This window comes from Gadus morhua, chromosome 9, assembly GCF_902167405.1.
Source record: "Gadus morhua chromosome 9, gadMor3.0, whole genome shotgun sequence".
Lineage (NCBI taxonomy): Eukaryota > Metazoa > Chordata > Actinopteri > Gadiformes > Gadidae > Gadus > Gadus morhua.
Window position 1 is genome coordinate 23,105,842 of NC_044056.1, and position 12,967 is coordinate 23,118,808.

The 12,967-nt window shown below is 46.0% G+C and overlaps 2 protein-coding genes across 2 annotated transcripts; both read left to right on the top strand.

Annotated features, from left to right (window-relative positions):
* Positions 1-183: 183 nt before the first annotated feature.
* Positions 184-2,219, top strand: LOC115550835 (P2Y purinoceptor 3-like). The gene is made up of 2 exons (XM_030366168.1): positions 184-204; positions 952-2,219. Exons 1-2 carry the CDS (start codon positions 184-186, stop codon positions 2,020-2,022), a joined length of 1,092 nt encoding a protein of 363 aa, XP_030222028.1. The 3' UTR covers positions 2,023-2,219.
* A 378-nt stretch (positions 2,220-2,597) lies between these two features.
* On the top strand, positions 2,598-11,230 carry slc17a6a (solute carrier family 17 member 6a). Its single transcript, XM_030365516.1, has 12 exons — positions 2,598-3,132; positions 4,577-4,832; positions 5,110-5,228; positions 6,155-6,269; positions 7,264-7,351; positions 7,520-7,606; positions 7,754-7,896; positions 8,291-8,440; positions 8,798-8,930; positions 9,011-9,121; positions 9,217-9,344; positions 9,434-11,230. The coding sequence occupies exons 1-12, from the start codon at positions 3,047-3,049 to the stop codon at positions 9,770-9,772; spliced, it is 1,755 nt and encodes a 584-aa protein (XP_030221376.1). The 5' UTR covers positions 2,598-3,046; the 3' UTR covers positions 9,773-11,230.
* The last annotated feature ends 1,737 nt before the right edge of the window (positions 11,231-12,967 follow it).

The following is a 12,967-nucleotide window of genomic DNA, read 5'->3' on the forward strand; positions in this document are numbered from 1 at the left end:
AAACATAAAGTGGATGGTCAACTGAAATATTTTATTTTCCGCATTCTGCGGTAGCTTTGTTGAGCCTGGCACCACAGAACAGATGGCTGAGCGGGCCGAGATAACTGCTCAGTGTTTGCTCTGGTAGTGGGTGTGTTTCCACCACAACACACTGCATAGTTGCTTCAAACAGGCTCCTCAGACATGGGCAACACTTACAACCAGGTAACTGCTAAGGTTTATAGTTCGGTGTTATAGTCAGTTATTACAGTGTCAGATATTACAATGTCTGTTATCAAAGTGTCCGTTTTCTATAGTGTCAGTTATTACAGTCTCAGTTATGTCAGTTATCACGGTGTCAGTTATTATAGTGTCTGTTATTACAGTGTCAGGTATGTCAGTTATGTCAGTTATAACCGTGTCAGTTATGTCAGTTATAACCTAGTCAGTTTTGTCAGTTATTATTGTGTCAGTTATGTCAGTTATTTGTGTCAGTTATTTCAGTGTTAGTTTTTACTGTGTCAGTTATATCAGTTATTAAAGTATCAGTTATTAGTGTCAGTTATTACGTCAGTTATGTCAGTTATTACAGTGTCAGTTATTAGGGTCAGTTATTACAGTGTCAGTTATTTCAGTGTCAGTTACGTCAGTAATGTCAGGTATTACAGTGTCGGTTATATCAGATATTACAATGTCAGCTAACAAGAGTCAGTTATTATAGTGTCAGGTAATCACTATTTGCATAGGCTCGTATCCGTTATGTATCTTTCTGTGTAGCTGATAGTGTAAAGATTGAGGGTTTTAATTAAGGGCTATAATTACTTTACTAATGCGCAGACAAACTTAGCAATCTTTATATAAATATACCCAGGGCTGTAGCCAGTGAGTCCAAATCCTTGATCTGTAGAATCAGATGACGTGTCTGAGTAGGTATGTATGCCGTCACCTCACAGGTGAATCCCGTCTTTGTAGCCTCCAGAGACGCCCTTCTGCGACCTGAAGGGCCCTGGACAGGAGGGCCTCGCGGTGATCCAGTTGTACTTGATGCCTGTCATCTTCATCTGCGTCCTGATACTCGGGCTGCCCCTCAACCTGCTCTCCCTGTGGATTTTCTCCCACCGCCTGAAGCGCTGGACGCGCAGCACCGTCCTCATCTTCAACCTTACGCTGGCGGACGCCTCTTGGCTGCTGGCCCTGCCCTTCCTCATCTACTTCCACCTGGACCGCCTCGACTGGACCCTGGGCCCGGACCTGTGCAAGGCCGTGAGGCTGCTCTACCACAACTACTTCTACCTCAGCATCTTCTTCGTTTCCTCCATTAGTCTGGACCGCTACTTGGCCATCGTGCACCCACTGCGCTCCGTGGCGCTGCTGGGCCGCCGGCAGACGGTCCTGCTGTGCGGGGCCGTGTGGCTAGTCACGCTGGCCCTCAGCGTCCCCGTCGCGGGTATGACCATCGTGCAGCCCTGCCCAGGCATCAACCGCAGCGTGTGCACCTTATACATGCTGCTGGACGTGACCAGCGTGAGCTTGCCCTACTCCGTCTTCTGCTCCATCACCGGATTCGTATTCCCGCTTGTTTCCATCTGCTACTGCTGCGTGCGCAGCGTCAACGAGCTGCGCCACCTGCCCTGTCTGCACCGCCCGCACCACAAATGGCGGCGGCTCGTGCGCGTGATGAGTGCGGTGCTGATCATCTTCTCCCTGCTGTACCTGCCCTACCACCTGATCCGCAACGCCACCATCGTGATGCGTGCGGTCTACCCGGACACCCCCGCAGCGTGGCGCACCGCGGACCTGCTGTTCAGCCTGGAGATGTGCGTGTGCAGCTTGAACACATGCATTAACCCGCTGTTCAGCTGCTTCGCGGGGCAGCAGTTCAGGCAGGAACTCCATGACACTTTTCAGACACTTTGGCACCGACGCGCAGACGTCAAGTCAGCGGCGGCCCCCTCGCTGAAAAGTGAACGAGGAGCCGTTACGCGATCACGGTCCCCCGGGGTGAGCGCCGTGGTGCCCCTGGAGATTCTTTCTGCACGGTGACGTCTCGGATGTTGTGTTCTGTGGCGTCGTTTTGAGTTCAGTTTCGGGAATGGAAGTGAACGGAACGGAATTCGAAATGGTTGAATCCAAAAAACGAATGTGTTACGTCCACCTGTACAGGCTATGTAGGAGAAAATCAAATTCACCTCCAAGCCTTTTTGTAGTGGAAAATGCCTTTATTTTGTCAATGGTGCTAGGCCTGTAAATGGTTTCATTCATAATAAATTCTAATTAAAGATGATCGCTCCCAACTATTGGTGGTTATGAGTAGTTATTCCAACACAACACCGCCTCTGTGTGGTTGGCCTGTGAAGGAAAGACTGATGCTTTGAGCAATACAAATATCAGGCCATATGCTAACAACTGTCTGCAGCATGCTTTAAAACCACATAACAGGCAGCTTGGTATGGTGTGATTTCAATAATAAAAATCATTTGTTGATCAAGCATTTAGGCCTACATTACAAATAATTATCTATGTAAACCAAGGCGGACCTTTTATGACAAAATGTTTAGAACAGCTGGGTTTTAGTGGAGGGGCGTGCGGTGACGCACCGAGCCGCTGAGGGGAGCTCATTTCGCACGCTGCTCTCCGAGGTGCTGAATCCCGCCTGATTCTCACCTCAGATAAGAATAGTGGCGGTCCTGCTCACCTCAAGGTGAAGCCGGTTCGATTGCACGATAATTCGCCATCGCTGAATGTCTGGTGGTAATAACACTTTACAACTTCAACCGTTTACATTTTGGTTCATCTGATTTAATCGTTAATTGGATCCTAGGATGGGTCGCGCGGAATGGAGCGCCATTAGGCACGGCGGAGCGGGTTGTCTGACTGCTGCTTGGTGACTGGGGAACCAGCCCGATCACGTCCAACCTTTTTCTTCACTTCACTCGTCCGTTTAGGACGGTGGGTTTCTGCGTGCGGAGGAGCAGCGCTTGGAACAACGTCTGGATGAACAATATGTTCATGACCGCCGCGCCGCCCTTTATCATAGAGTAACTGTTAGATTAAAAATAATTTGGATATGGAGCCAGAAAAGGAACGAGCTTTTCCTCCCACTAGAGAGGGGATCAAGAGCATGGCTGGGAAGGCCCTCGGGACTCTGCACAGGTAAGGCTTAAGATGTCCCATTGTTCAGATATTCGTTGCGTTATGAAGGAAAAAAAGACAAATATATATATATTTATTTATATATATATATATATTAATATATATATGAGCCAGTGGTTTTAAATTCGTTTGTTTTTATAATTCCATTGAAGCCAAGGTAGGAGACTCTAATTTGTCTCATGATGAATTATGGACAAGACGCTGAAAAGCAGCATTGTGGGGCCGAATATTTAAGGATCCGTTATTTCCCTGGAGGATGTCTCCTCACAGCAGCTGAGGAGATTTTAATATTTAATGAAACAGCACCAGTCGTGACATCAGGTCGGAGGCTATCTATTACCATGTGTAGTCCTCCACATCCATTAATGATCGATCTATTTTAGATCCACTCTCCAGAAATATTTTCATACAGTTTAAAGGGTCCTCAACATATAAATAAATATATATATTAAATAAGACACAGCCAAACGCCCAAAAACGTCTCACGGCCGATTGTAAATTAAAGGGGCAAAGCCTATTCGGGATGATTAAACAACGGTTCTTTCTTAAAATAGGACTGTTTTGCAAAGAAGGTTCATTGTGGGCTGAAGATGGAGACAGGAGAATCCTGGCCGAGCGTCGTGCTATAGGCTGAATCCTTACAGGCCCCAAACATCTCACATCTGGAAACAATGAGCATCAGGAGAAGCGATTCATAATTAAAATTACCACATTTGCAAGGTGTCGGATAGACGCAGAAATAATGTTTTTGAATGAACTAAAATTAAATATAATGGTAATTATACATTTAATGACATAAATATAACAAAAAAAATCGAAGAAAGAATTGTTTAATAGGCTTATCCCTGGGATTAGGCCTGATCTAGTTATGTAGGCCTGTGCACGATTTACTACATTTGAATGTAGGCTAAATAAATATAAAAACGAGTTAAAACACAAAATTGCAATATGGCAAAATTGCAAAATGTCTCCTAAGAACCGCACGTCAAACGGTCGTTTCACTCAGATTCGTGAGGTTCTGCTGCATTGCGGTATGAAGGTCATCTCTTCGTTAGAGTCCCTCGTTAGGAAGCAGCCTATGGAATAAAGAGGACGTGTGGGGCCCGTCTCCCCGTCGAGGAGAATGGACCTAATGTCCCTGCGGTGATTGAAATGGGCCTAAAACCATGACCTCGGTACCTCTGTGCTGCTTCCGTTATAAAACCACAATGCCCTTTGAAGAGGTCGCATTTATTTGCATAATGTAACAAATTAACGAAATTATTAAATTGCCGTAATTTAATAACGGCTAATTCGGGCTGCAGCCGAAAGTAGAATTTCTACAAAATTATTAAATATTGTCTAATTTTTGTGGTTTATTTGTATGTTTTAGATTTGTTATATTTATTTGGATGAAGTCACACATTGATCAAACGCTAAATATGCATAACCAATCGGTGTGCAGGAAGCTGGAAAGACGCCAGCAGACCGGTGAGGTGATCGAGCTGACGGAGGATGGGAGACCCCGGGACCAGCAGCAGAAGAAGACACCCCTATGCGACTGCACGTGCTTTGGGGCTCCTCGCAGGTACATCATCGCGATGATGAGCGGGCTCGGCTTCTGCATCTCTTTCGGGATCCGGTGCAACCTGGGCGTGGCCATCGTGAGCATGGTCAACAACAGCACGATCCACCGTGACGGCAAGATCATAGTGATCGAGGTACGTCTCTGGACGGCTCTACTGGGGGGGGGGGGGGGGGGGGGGGGGGGCTTCCATGTAAAAAAACTAGACACGTGCATGGTGATTAATTTAAATCAGTGCCTCTAACCTATTCCATCTCATCAAAGGAATTTACCAGCACGTTATTGCACTAATATGCATCATATTTTAATTATTGGAATTTATTAAGCAAATAAAAAATAAATAGCACAGGCTATCAAACGTTAACACCTATGAATATATAATCATTGGATTTTCCTTATTTTCAATTTTTTAGAAAGCAAAATTCAACTGGGACCCGGAGACCGTGGGGATGATCCACGGCTCTTTTTTCTGGGGCTACATAGTCACCCAGATCCCGGGAGGATATATATCGTCACGATTAGCAGCGAACAGGTAGGCCAACTACTGATGTCTTTCGGGGACGAAATTCGTTCTCCTACCGAATAGCCTGATGCGTGGGCCTCAGCAGGCTTCGTGGAGAACAAGTTTGATTACTGCTCTGGCCGCATGCAGCACACGACCCGATCCCGTTCGTAAAGACACATTTATGGTCATCCACTTAGAGGATGTGGACCTATAGGAGGACGGCGGGATGGAGGCCTGACCTGATGCGCTCCTAAAGGGGGAGCGGCACCGATGCCCGCAGGTCGCGCCTCCTCCTCGTGTTAATGAGCACCCCTGGGACCCCCATGTCAATCCCCCTGTGACCACCGTGTCCATCCTTTATATTCGGAGGCATGGCAACCAGACCTGCGAAGGAGAGCAGAGAACTGCGAGAAACGTGCTCGCATGCCACACGCCGAATTTAATTAACAACTGATTATTCAAATATAGAAAAAACAAATCTGTTCCGTTCCTTCCATGTTTATAAAATGGTAGGCAGACAAAGTGATATAATTTTTGAAGAAACGAAAACACCTCTTTTGCTTGCTTGTAGCATATATATATTTCCAAAATCTACTGTATCTATCTATCTATCTATCTATCTATCTATCTATCTATCTATCTATCTATCTATCTATCTGTCTATCTGTCTATCTGTCTATCTGTCTATCTGTCTATCTGTCTGTCTGTCTGTCTGTCTGTCTGTCTGTCTGTCTGTCTGTCTGTCTGTCTGTCGGTCTGTCTGTCTGTCTGTCTGTCTGTCTGTCTGTCTGTCTATCTATCTATCTAATTCCCTAGTATGGTCTGTCTATCTCTTCCTTGTCTGTCTGTGTACAGAAAGTGAATACTATTCTTTAATAGGCTACTTTACAATAATAGACCTGTGTACTTGGTGCAGCCTCTATGAAAGGTAACCGTGACGTTTCGTCTTCTAGGGTGTTTGGGGCGGCCATCTTCCTCACGTCTACACTCAATATGTTCATTCCCTGTGCCGCCCGCAACCACTATGGAACAGTCATCTTTGTGAGGATATTACAAGGACTTGTGGAGGTACTGATGAGTATTGAATCGATTTCCATTCCACAAATTGTTTTTTGTGGGCCACTCAAAGGGATGATTTTCAATAACCCACGTATGTGTTCACTCGTATGATCCACAAACGTTTAGCTATCATCATGTTCCTCAATCGAATACAAGCAGATATAGCATTGTCCTTGTGAACAACCAAGTACACCTGGACTAAATCGAGTTACCGACAGGCTGCTGTCATCTGCTATTGTCAGATTAGTCAGAACGCTGCCTAGTCCAACCACCCTCAAAACGAAACACTTCACCCCCTACACCTCACCGAGCACACCCTGAGTCACACTGAACCTCACCAATCAAAGCCCGCCGAGCCGCTGTTTCAGCAAGAGGGCTGTTCTATAGCTGAAGGTCGCTCTCCATTGTGGTCCTGTGTAGCTGCTGCTGCTGCAGCCAAACCCCTCATTACAACAGCACCTCTTGGCCATGAGACCTGCCTCCACTGCACGCCCTGTTATTACTGCAAATTAAACATTAGCATTTCAGGGTGTCTACCAAAGCAGACCGTAGCAATTTGTGTCCATCAATAGCTGATTGTGTGCCACTTAGAGTATAATGAAGATTTAATGGGTGCAAGCGGGTTTCCAACGGAGTGGGTAGTCAGCTTAAAACAGCGTGGACTCACACCTATCCCATTAGTCTCAGTTTGTTTGCGATCAAATGTGATTTGTCCTGCGGTCCGTGCATTTGACTAATAGGACAAGAAAATAGAGGTGCAGCTTAGTCAACGCCTCTCCCTCTAATCACAAGATATAGCTTGTATGCGAAGGAGGCAAACAAGGATCAGATCAGCAATGAGGAATTTGAATAAAAATGGTAATCTTCTTAGGAGAGCGTTCAGGGCCGTTCTTGAGTAGCATGAATCAGAGGTAAAACACTGTATAGCATGAGCCTCATCTGGGTGTTGGACAGACAGTATCATCAAATTCTCTGTGTGTAATGTAGGATTCTTCCCTCCCAGGGAGTTACCTACCCTGCCTGTCATGGCATATGGAGTAAATGGGCCCCACCGATGGAGAGGAGTCGCCTGGCAACTATATCTTTCTGCGGTACGTACATAACAGTCACTGCCAACAGAAAGTACGGAGCATTTCACTTGAATTCATGTTTAAGTTCTGCATCCACTCTGAGTGTTGGTTTGGGTTTGATGAGGGCAGCCACTCTGGAAGCGTGTTCCCTGGTTATTCATTGATCATCGTTTGTGGTCCTGTGCACAGGCTCCTACGCGGGCGCCGTCATCGCCATGCCTCTGGCGGGGATCCTGGTGCAGTACACCGGCTGGTCCTCTGTCTTCTACCTGTACGGTGAGCACCCCCCTGTAGTCCTGCAGTTGGACTCCTACCAGTCCCATGGGTATTTGGCTATCCTGCCCGTGTTTGGTGCCTTTACTGTAACGCTCACCCACGGACCGTCCGTCCGTCCCCCCCCCCCCCCCCCCCCCCGCCTCGCAGGGTCGTTTGGGATGGTGTGGTACCTATTCTGGATTCTGGTGTCCTACGAGAGCCCGGCGGAGCACCCCACCATCACTGACGAGGAGCGCACCTACATCGAGGAGAGCATAGGGGAGAGCGCCCAGATGATGGGGGCCATGGAGGTGGGCTCCTCTCTGCCCAGATCACTTGCCTTTCATCATTCAACCCTTTATACATTTTATTTATTTAAGTCATTTTTATTCTTATGGTGTACTTTGGCTCAGAACTATTTAATTTTTTTTGCTCAGAACGCTGTGATAGATTATTAGCAAGGAACATTTCATCTGTTTAGTAGGCATAAAACAAAAGAAATAGCAAAAGTACATGAGTACAAATATATACTAGTTATAAATATAGAACCAATTGGAACCGTAAATATTTAAAGTGGAATGTAATAGGGAGTGGGCCATAAAGAAATATATACATTAGAATACACACAGCACATGGTATTACTGCTGAAAGCACATTCAGCTCAAATCCTTCTCCATTGCCTCCATCTTGTTATTTTTTACACAGAAATTCAAGACTCCTTGGAAGAAGTTTTTCTGTTCCATGCCCGTCTACGCGATCATCGTGGCCAACTTCTGCAGGAGTTGGACCTTCTACCTGCTCCTCATCAGCCAGCCCGCCTACTTTGAGGAAGTGTTTGGTTTTGAAATCAGCAAGGTACAAACCAAAACACCCCATTACTCAAAGTTCAAAGTACTGTGGTTGGCATTCGTTCATTTATTTTTCCACTAAAGATGTGGCATTGGATGTGTGACCTGATGGAAATGTTTTCCACCGTTACACAATCTTTATCTTGAAAAGGAGCATGAATCACTCTGGTTGGACAGGTTTTATTCCTGCCCGCATGGACCGCAGTCATTCTATGAAAGTACGGCTGATAGATGTGGCAGCTAGACAGTCAGGAGTTCAAAGACACAGCAGATTGGTTCCAGAACGGGGGATATCTTCCCCTTCATCTTTGGTGTGGGATATGCCGTTGTACACTGACATGGCTGAGCTCCCATTGTGTCTCAGGTTGGAATGGTGTCCGCTCTGCCCCACCTGGTGATGACCATCATCGTACCTCTGGGAGGCCAGCTGGCCGACTACCTCCGCACCAACAACATCATGTCCACCACCATGGTGCGGAAGATCATGAACTGCGGAGGTGAGGGTGGTTCCCCATTGGTTGGTTCATGGGATCATGCGGATGAACCCACTCCCTGAAATGTTGCCCTTTGTGTGTAGGATTTGGGATGGAGGCTACTCTACTGTTGGTGGTGGGGTACTCTCACAGCAAGGGTATGGCCATCTCTTTCCTTGTCCTGGCGGTTGGTTTCAGTGGCTTCGCTATATCAGGTGAGTCCAATAGTTCAGGAGAATGAGGTTAATCCCACAGAACTCCAACAGTGACCTGCAGTCATGTTAACCGTATGATATTTTATCTGACTTAGGTTTCAATGTCAATCATCTGGACATTGCTCCTCGCTACGCCAGCATCCTCATGGGTATATCCAACGGAGTGGGGACTTTGTCAGGGATGGTGTGCCCTCTCATAGTCGGGGCCATGACCAAGAACAAGGTAGGTTCTTTATTATCATGGCATGGATGTCAATGTCAAGAAAGTACCTCACCCTGTCCAGACTTCTCAGCGGTGTGCTCCTCCCTCAGACCCGCGAGGAGTGGCAGTACGTCTTCCTCATCGCTGCCATGGTGCACTACGGGGGCGTCATCTTCTACGGCATCTTCGCGTCCGGGGAGAAGCAGCCCTGGGCCGACCCCGAGGAGATGAGCGACGAGAAGTGCGGCTTCATCGACGAAGACGAGCTGGCCGAAGAGACTGGGGACATCACCCAGAGCATCGGGCCCGGGGGAGCGGTGGGTGGGCCCCCCAAGAGCTACGGGGCCACGGCTCAGCTGAACGGGGGCTGGGTCCAGGACTGGGATAAGACAGAGGAGTACGTGCAGCAGCCCGCCGGTCAGATGCACGCCAAGGACGGATACTCCTAGAGCGTCCACCCCTTCACGTGGGCGATGCGGTGAGTGGACTTACCAAGGCCAAACCAGTGTCCGGACCGCGGACTGCACAAAGTAAGTGGTTTAATCAGCTATTCATTCCGTGTACTCAACAAAAACATCATTTAAACATGCAGTATAAAGAGATAGTTGAAAATTTATTGCAATGCAAAACAATCCTCTCGGGATTTCAAGGTGTTACTCATCACATGTATCTAGCCGGCATAATGAACTATAGGAAGAAAACATGTACTGATATATTAGAAACTTAGGGTTCCCAAACCTCACCAATCTACTTGAACAACGAGAGCCATTGCCAATCGCCATAGTAGGGTCTACAGTAGGTTAACACCATTCTGATTGCACTGATAACATAAGTATTCAAAAGAAGAAGATTCTAATGTATTTCTCAAAAATGTGTTTTATGTAATGTATATACCTGTATACTGTTTCTGTGAGACTATTGTGGATTTGGGTCTTTGATCTGTGTTAACATTGATATAAAAGGCCATATTTTTCATGGACAGTACCTTTTCAGGGATTCGTCTGCTTGCAAAAATGGTCTTCTTAAGCAAGGCCAATAAAACATAGGAGAAAACTAGTGTGAGTGAAGTTGAACCTCAAATGTAGAATCTTAGTGTGTGTCGTTGCATGAATTTGCTCAATTCAATGTTTGGATACAGCCTTCTGACAGTCTCTGATAGTCCTGATTCTGCCTGCTGCTTCTGGTCTTAGATAGGTGTTTGTCAACATAAGTAATAAAGTGAACTTTCATAATCAGGTTCTGGCAGTAACGTAAGATGCATCAGAGAGCACAGAAGGCCAATGTTCTCAAGAAGTTGTTTATGGATGTTTGGTGTGCACTGCAATAACTCCTGTGTATCACTTCCCCGTCATCACTCTATGTTTAGTGGCGTAGCACTGCCTTGCTGTATCTACTCGTAGTTGTTTTAGAGTCACGTGATGATCGACATAAGATATGTGTTTGAACCAGTTCATGTTATTGCTGAGGATGCAGGGCGAATCATCGCATTCCCACCGCCAAGAAAACCGTACTGTATCTGAACAACCGCGTTTTTGTGATCCGTTTGGTGTTTCTTGGTTGTTCTCATCGTCACCAAACGTACTTTATTGATGATTTGATATTGTCAAGTAAAAAAAAAATTAAGAAAGAACACATTTTAAAAAGATGGGCTTTCCCATCATATTTTGTTTGCTATTTAATCACTTTAGATTCTATGTGAACACTGCAAGGATGTTTAAAATATATACATATTTAAGAATGTTAAAGATGACCAAAAGATACTATCAGGCCTTTGTGCCTGACATTTAAGCATACAGATAAATGTGATTTTATGGCTTCCCACAATGTGTTTAACAAAGACAAATGTTGATGTCAAAAAGTGTCACAGAAATGCTCACATGGTTTTATAAAAAATACATCCAAAAGTCTTCCTTTTGTGATATTCTTTCTCGTCACGGTTTCTTCTCCTGTGTGGTTCACCTCAAAGTTAAAGGTCCAGAGAAATTATAGATAGACCACCAAACTACTCCCCCCCCCCCCCCCCCCCCCCTGACCCTTTTCCAATCAATGTCCTCTTTCGCTCTCATTAGCAGATCAATTGCAGTTGTCCCCTGAGTGTGTGAGGAAGACTAGCGGACCATGTAGCTTGGTAATTGTTACAGGGAGTGAGAACAGTAATCCTAATACTATAGTCCAGATTACATCTGCACCAGCTAACCTTACTGTCTGATATCGCCCATCATTTACATCCACCTGCCATAGCATACCACTTGATTCACACAAAGCAGAATAACAGTCCAACCCTACTATGCTGTATTTTGTATGATTTCAGTCTCTCGCTGTCAGTGTCTGGTGTACTAATCTTGAACCCCAGGCTGACAGAGCACCTTTCACATGATTCCCCTGCTCCTATATGAGCAGTGCAAGGAAGTCATGAAGGAAAGGTATGAGCAAGATAACCTGAGTGTAATGAGCTCTCTCCCACCTCTCCAGCTGACAAAGGAACAAAAGTCCACCCGCATGGCAGAATCCTGCTTATCGACGGTATCGTTGAAGGTCAGCAGTGTTACACGTACAGCAGTACCCTGATGACCGGGTCCTGGAGGAGTCCCCAGGCTCATACATAAACATTCCAATGAGGATCCATACTGTTTCAGCAGGAGTGGTTCTGGTCTTTTCATTGATATTGAATATATCAGTCAATAACGATTAATATGGATACATAATAATATTCCAATTGCTATAGATAAGAGTGTAATCGTCATAGGTCATTCTAAACTTTAAGTTGAGTTACATACATTACATTAGAACATTAATATTCTTAATATGACTATGTCCCATCACCTCAGAAAACACTACACTCAATACGGCGTAGCAATCGTGGCATATTGTACAAACACAGGATAACAGTTCCTGAAATCAATATCAAATCGATGTAATGAGGCTATCAGAATCAGCTGTCATGCTATCTATCAATCAATCAACTTATTCTTCTTAATCTCCCTAGCCGAGAGAGGACACTATCTCCCCTTGCTCTCTCCCTCTCTCTCTCTCCCTCAGCGGCAGCTTCTCAGAGCACTTGTTAATTTGACAGGAAACACAATCGTGTCACCAGCCACGTGGAACATGTTTTCCCATGCCTAACCAGATGGAATGGTCATGGCTGTTACCCCGGCGACGCGGCTGTGTAATTGGACCAGCAGTGGTAGGACAGAATCGATGAAGCTCACTGGTTGGTTGAAACCATCACCCATTTACCTGTCTTTTAATTGTATTTTACGGTTTTGTGTAGCATGTGTGTGACTTGGTGGTGGTGCCTTTTTGTGAGTGTTTGTGTTTAATTCTGGTCAGGAGGAGCGAGGAGAGGCAAGCAGTGGAGGGCAGGTGGTGGGTCTCCAGTGGGACTGTAATGGGATCAGGCCCGGACAGAATGAGTGTTTGATGACAGGGGTGGCACTCGTCCCCTGAGGCTCTCCCCCTGCATACTATTATCCCCCTCCTCTCTCTCTCTCTCTCTCTCTCTCTCTCTCTCTCTCTCTCTCTCTCTCTCTCTCTCTCTCTCTCCTCTCCCTCCCCCTCTCACTCTCACTCTCTCTCTCTCTCTCTCTCTCTCTCTCTTCTCTCACTCTCCCTCTCACTCTCTCTCTCTCTCTCTCTCTCTCTCT

What these genes read in the sequence shown, in the direction of transcription:
- LOC115550835 (XM_030366168.1), top strand. Translation starts at nt 184, where the DNA reads ATGGGCAACACTTACAACCAG. An exon ending in TGGGCAACACTTACAACCAG is followed by an intron (nt 205 to 951) that starts GTAACTGCTAAG and finishes CCGTCTTTGTAG; the next exon opens with CCTCCAGAGACGCCCTTCTG.
- slc17a6a (XM_030365516.1), top strand. Translation starts at nt 3,047, where the DNA reads ATGGAGCCAGAAAAGGAACGAGCTTTTCCTCCCACTAGAGAGGGGATC. An exon ending in GCCCTCGGGACTCTGCACAG is followed by an intron (nt 3,133 to 4,576) that starts GTAAGGCTTAAG and finishes ATCGGTGTGCAG; the next exon opens with GAAGCTGGAAAGACGCCAGC. An exon ending in AGATGATGGGGGCCATGGAG is followed by an intron (nt 7,897 to 8,290) that starts GTGGGCTCCTCT and finishes TTTTTTACACAG; the next exon opens with AAATTCAAGACTCCTTGGAA.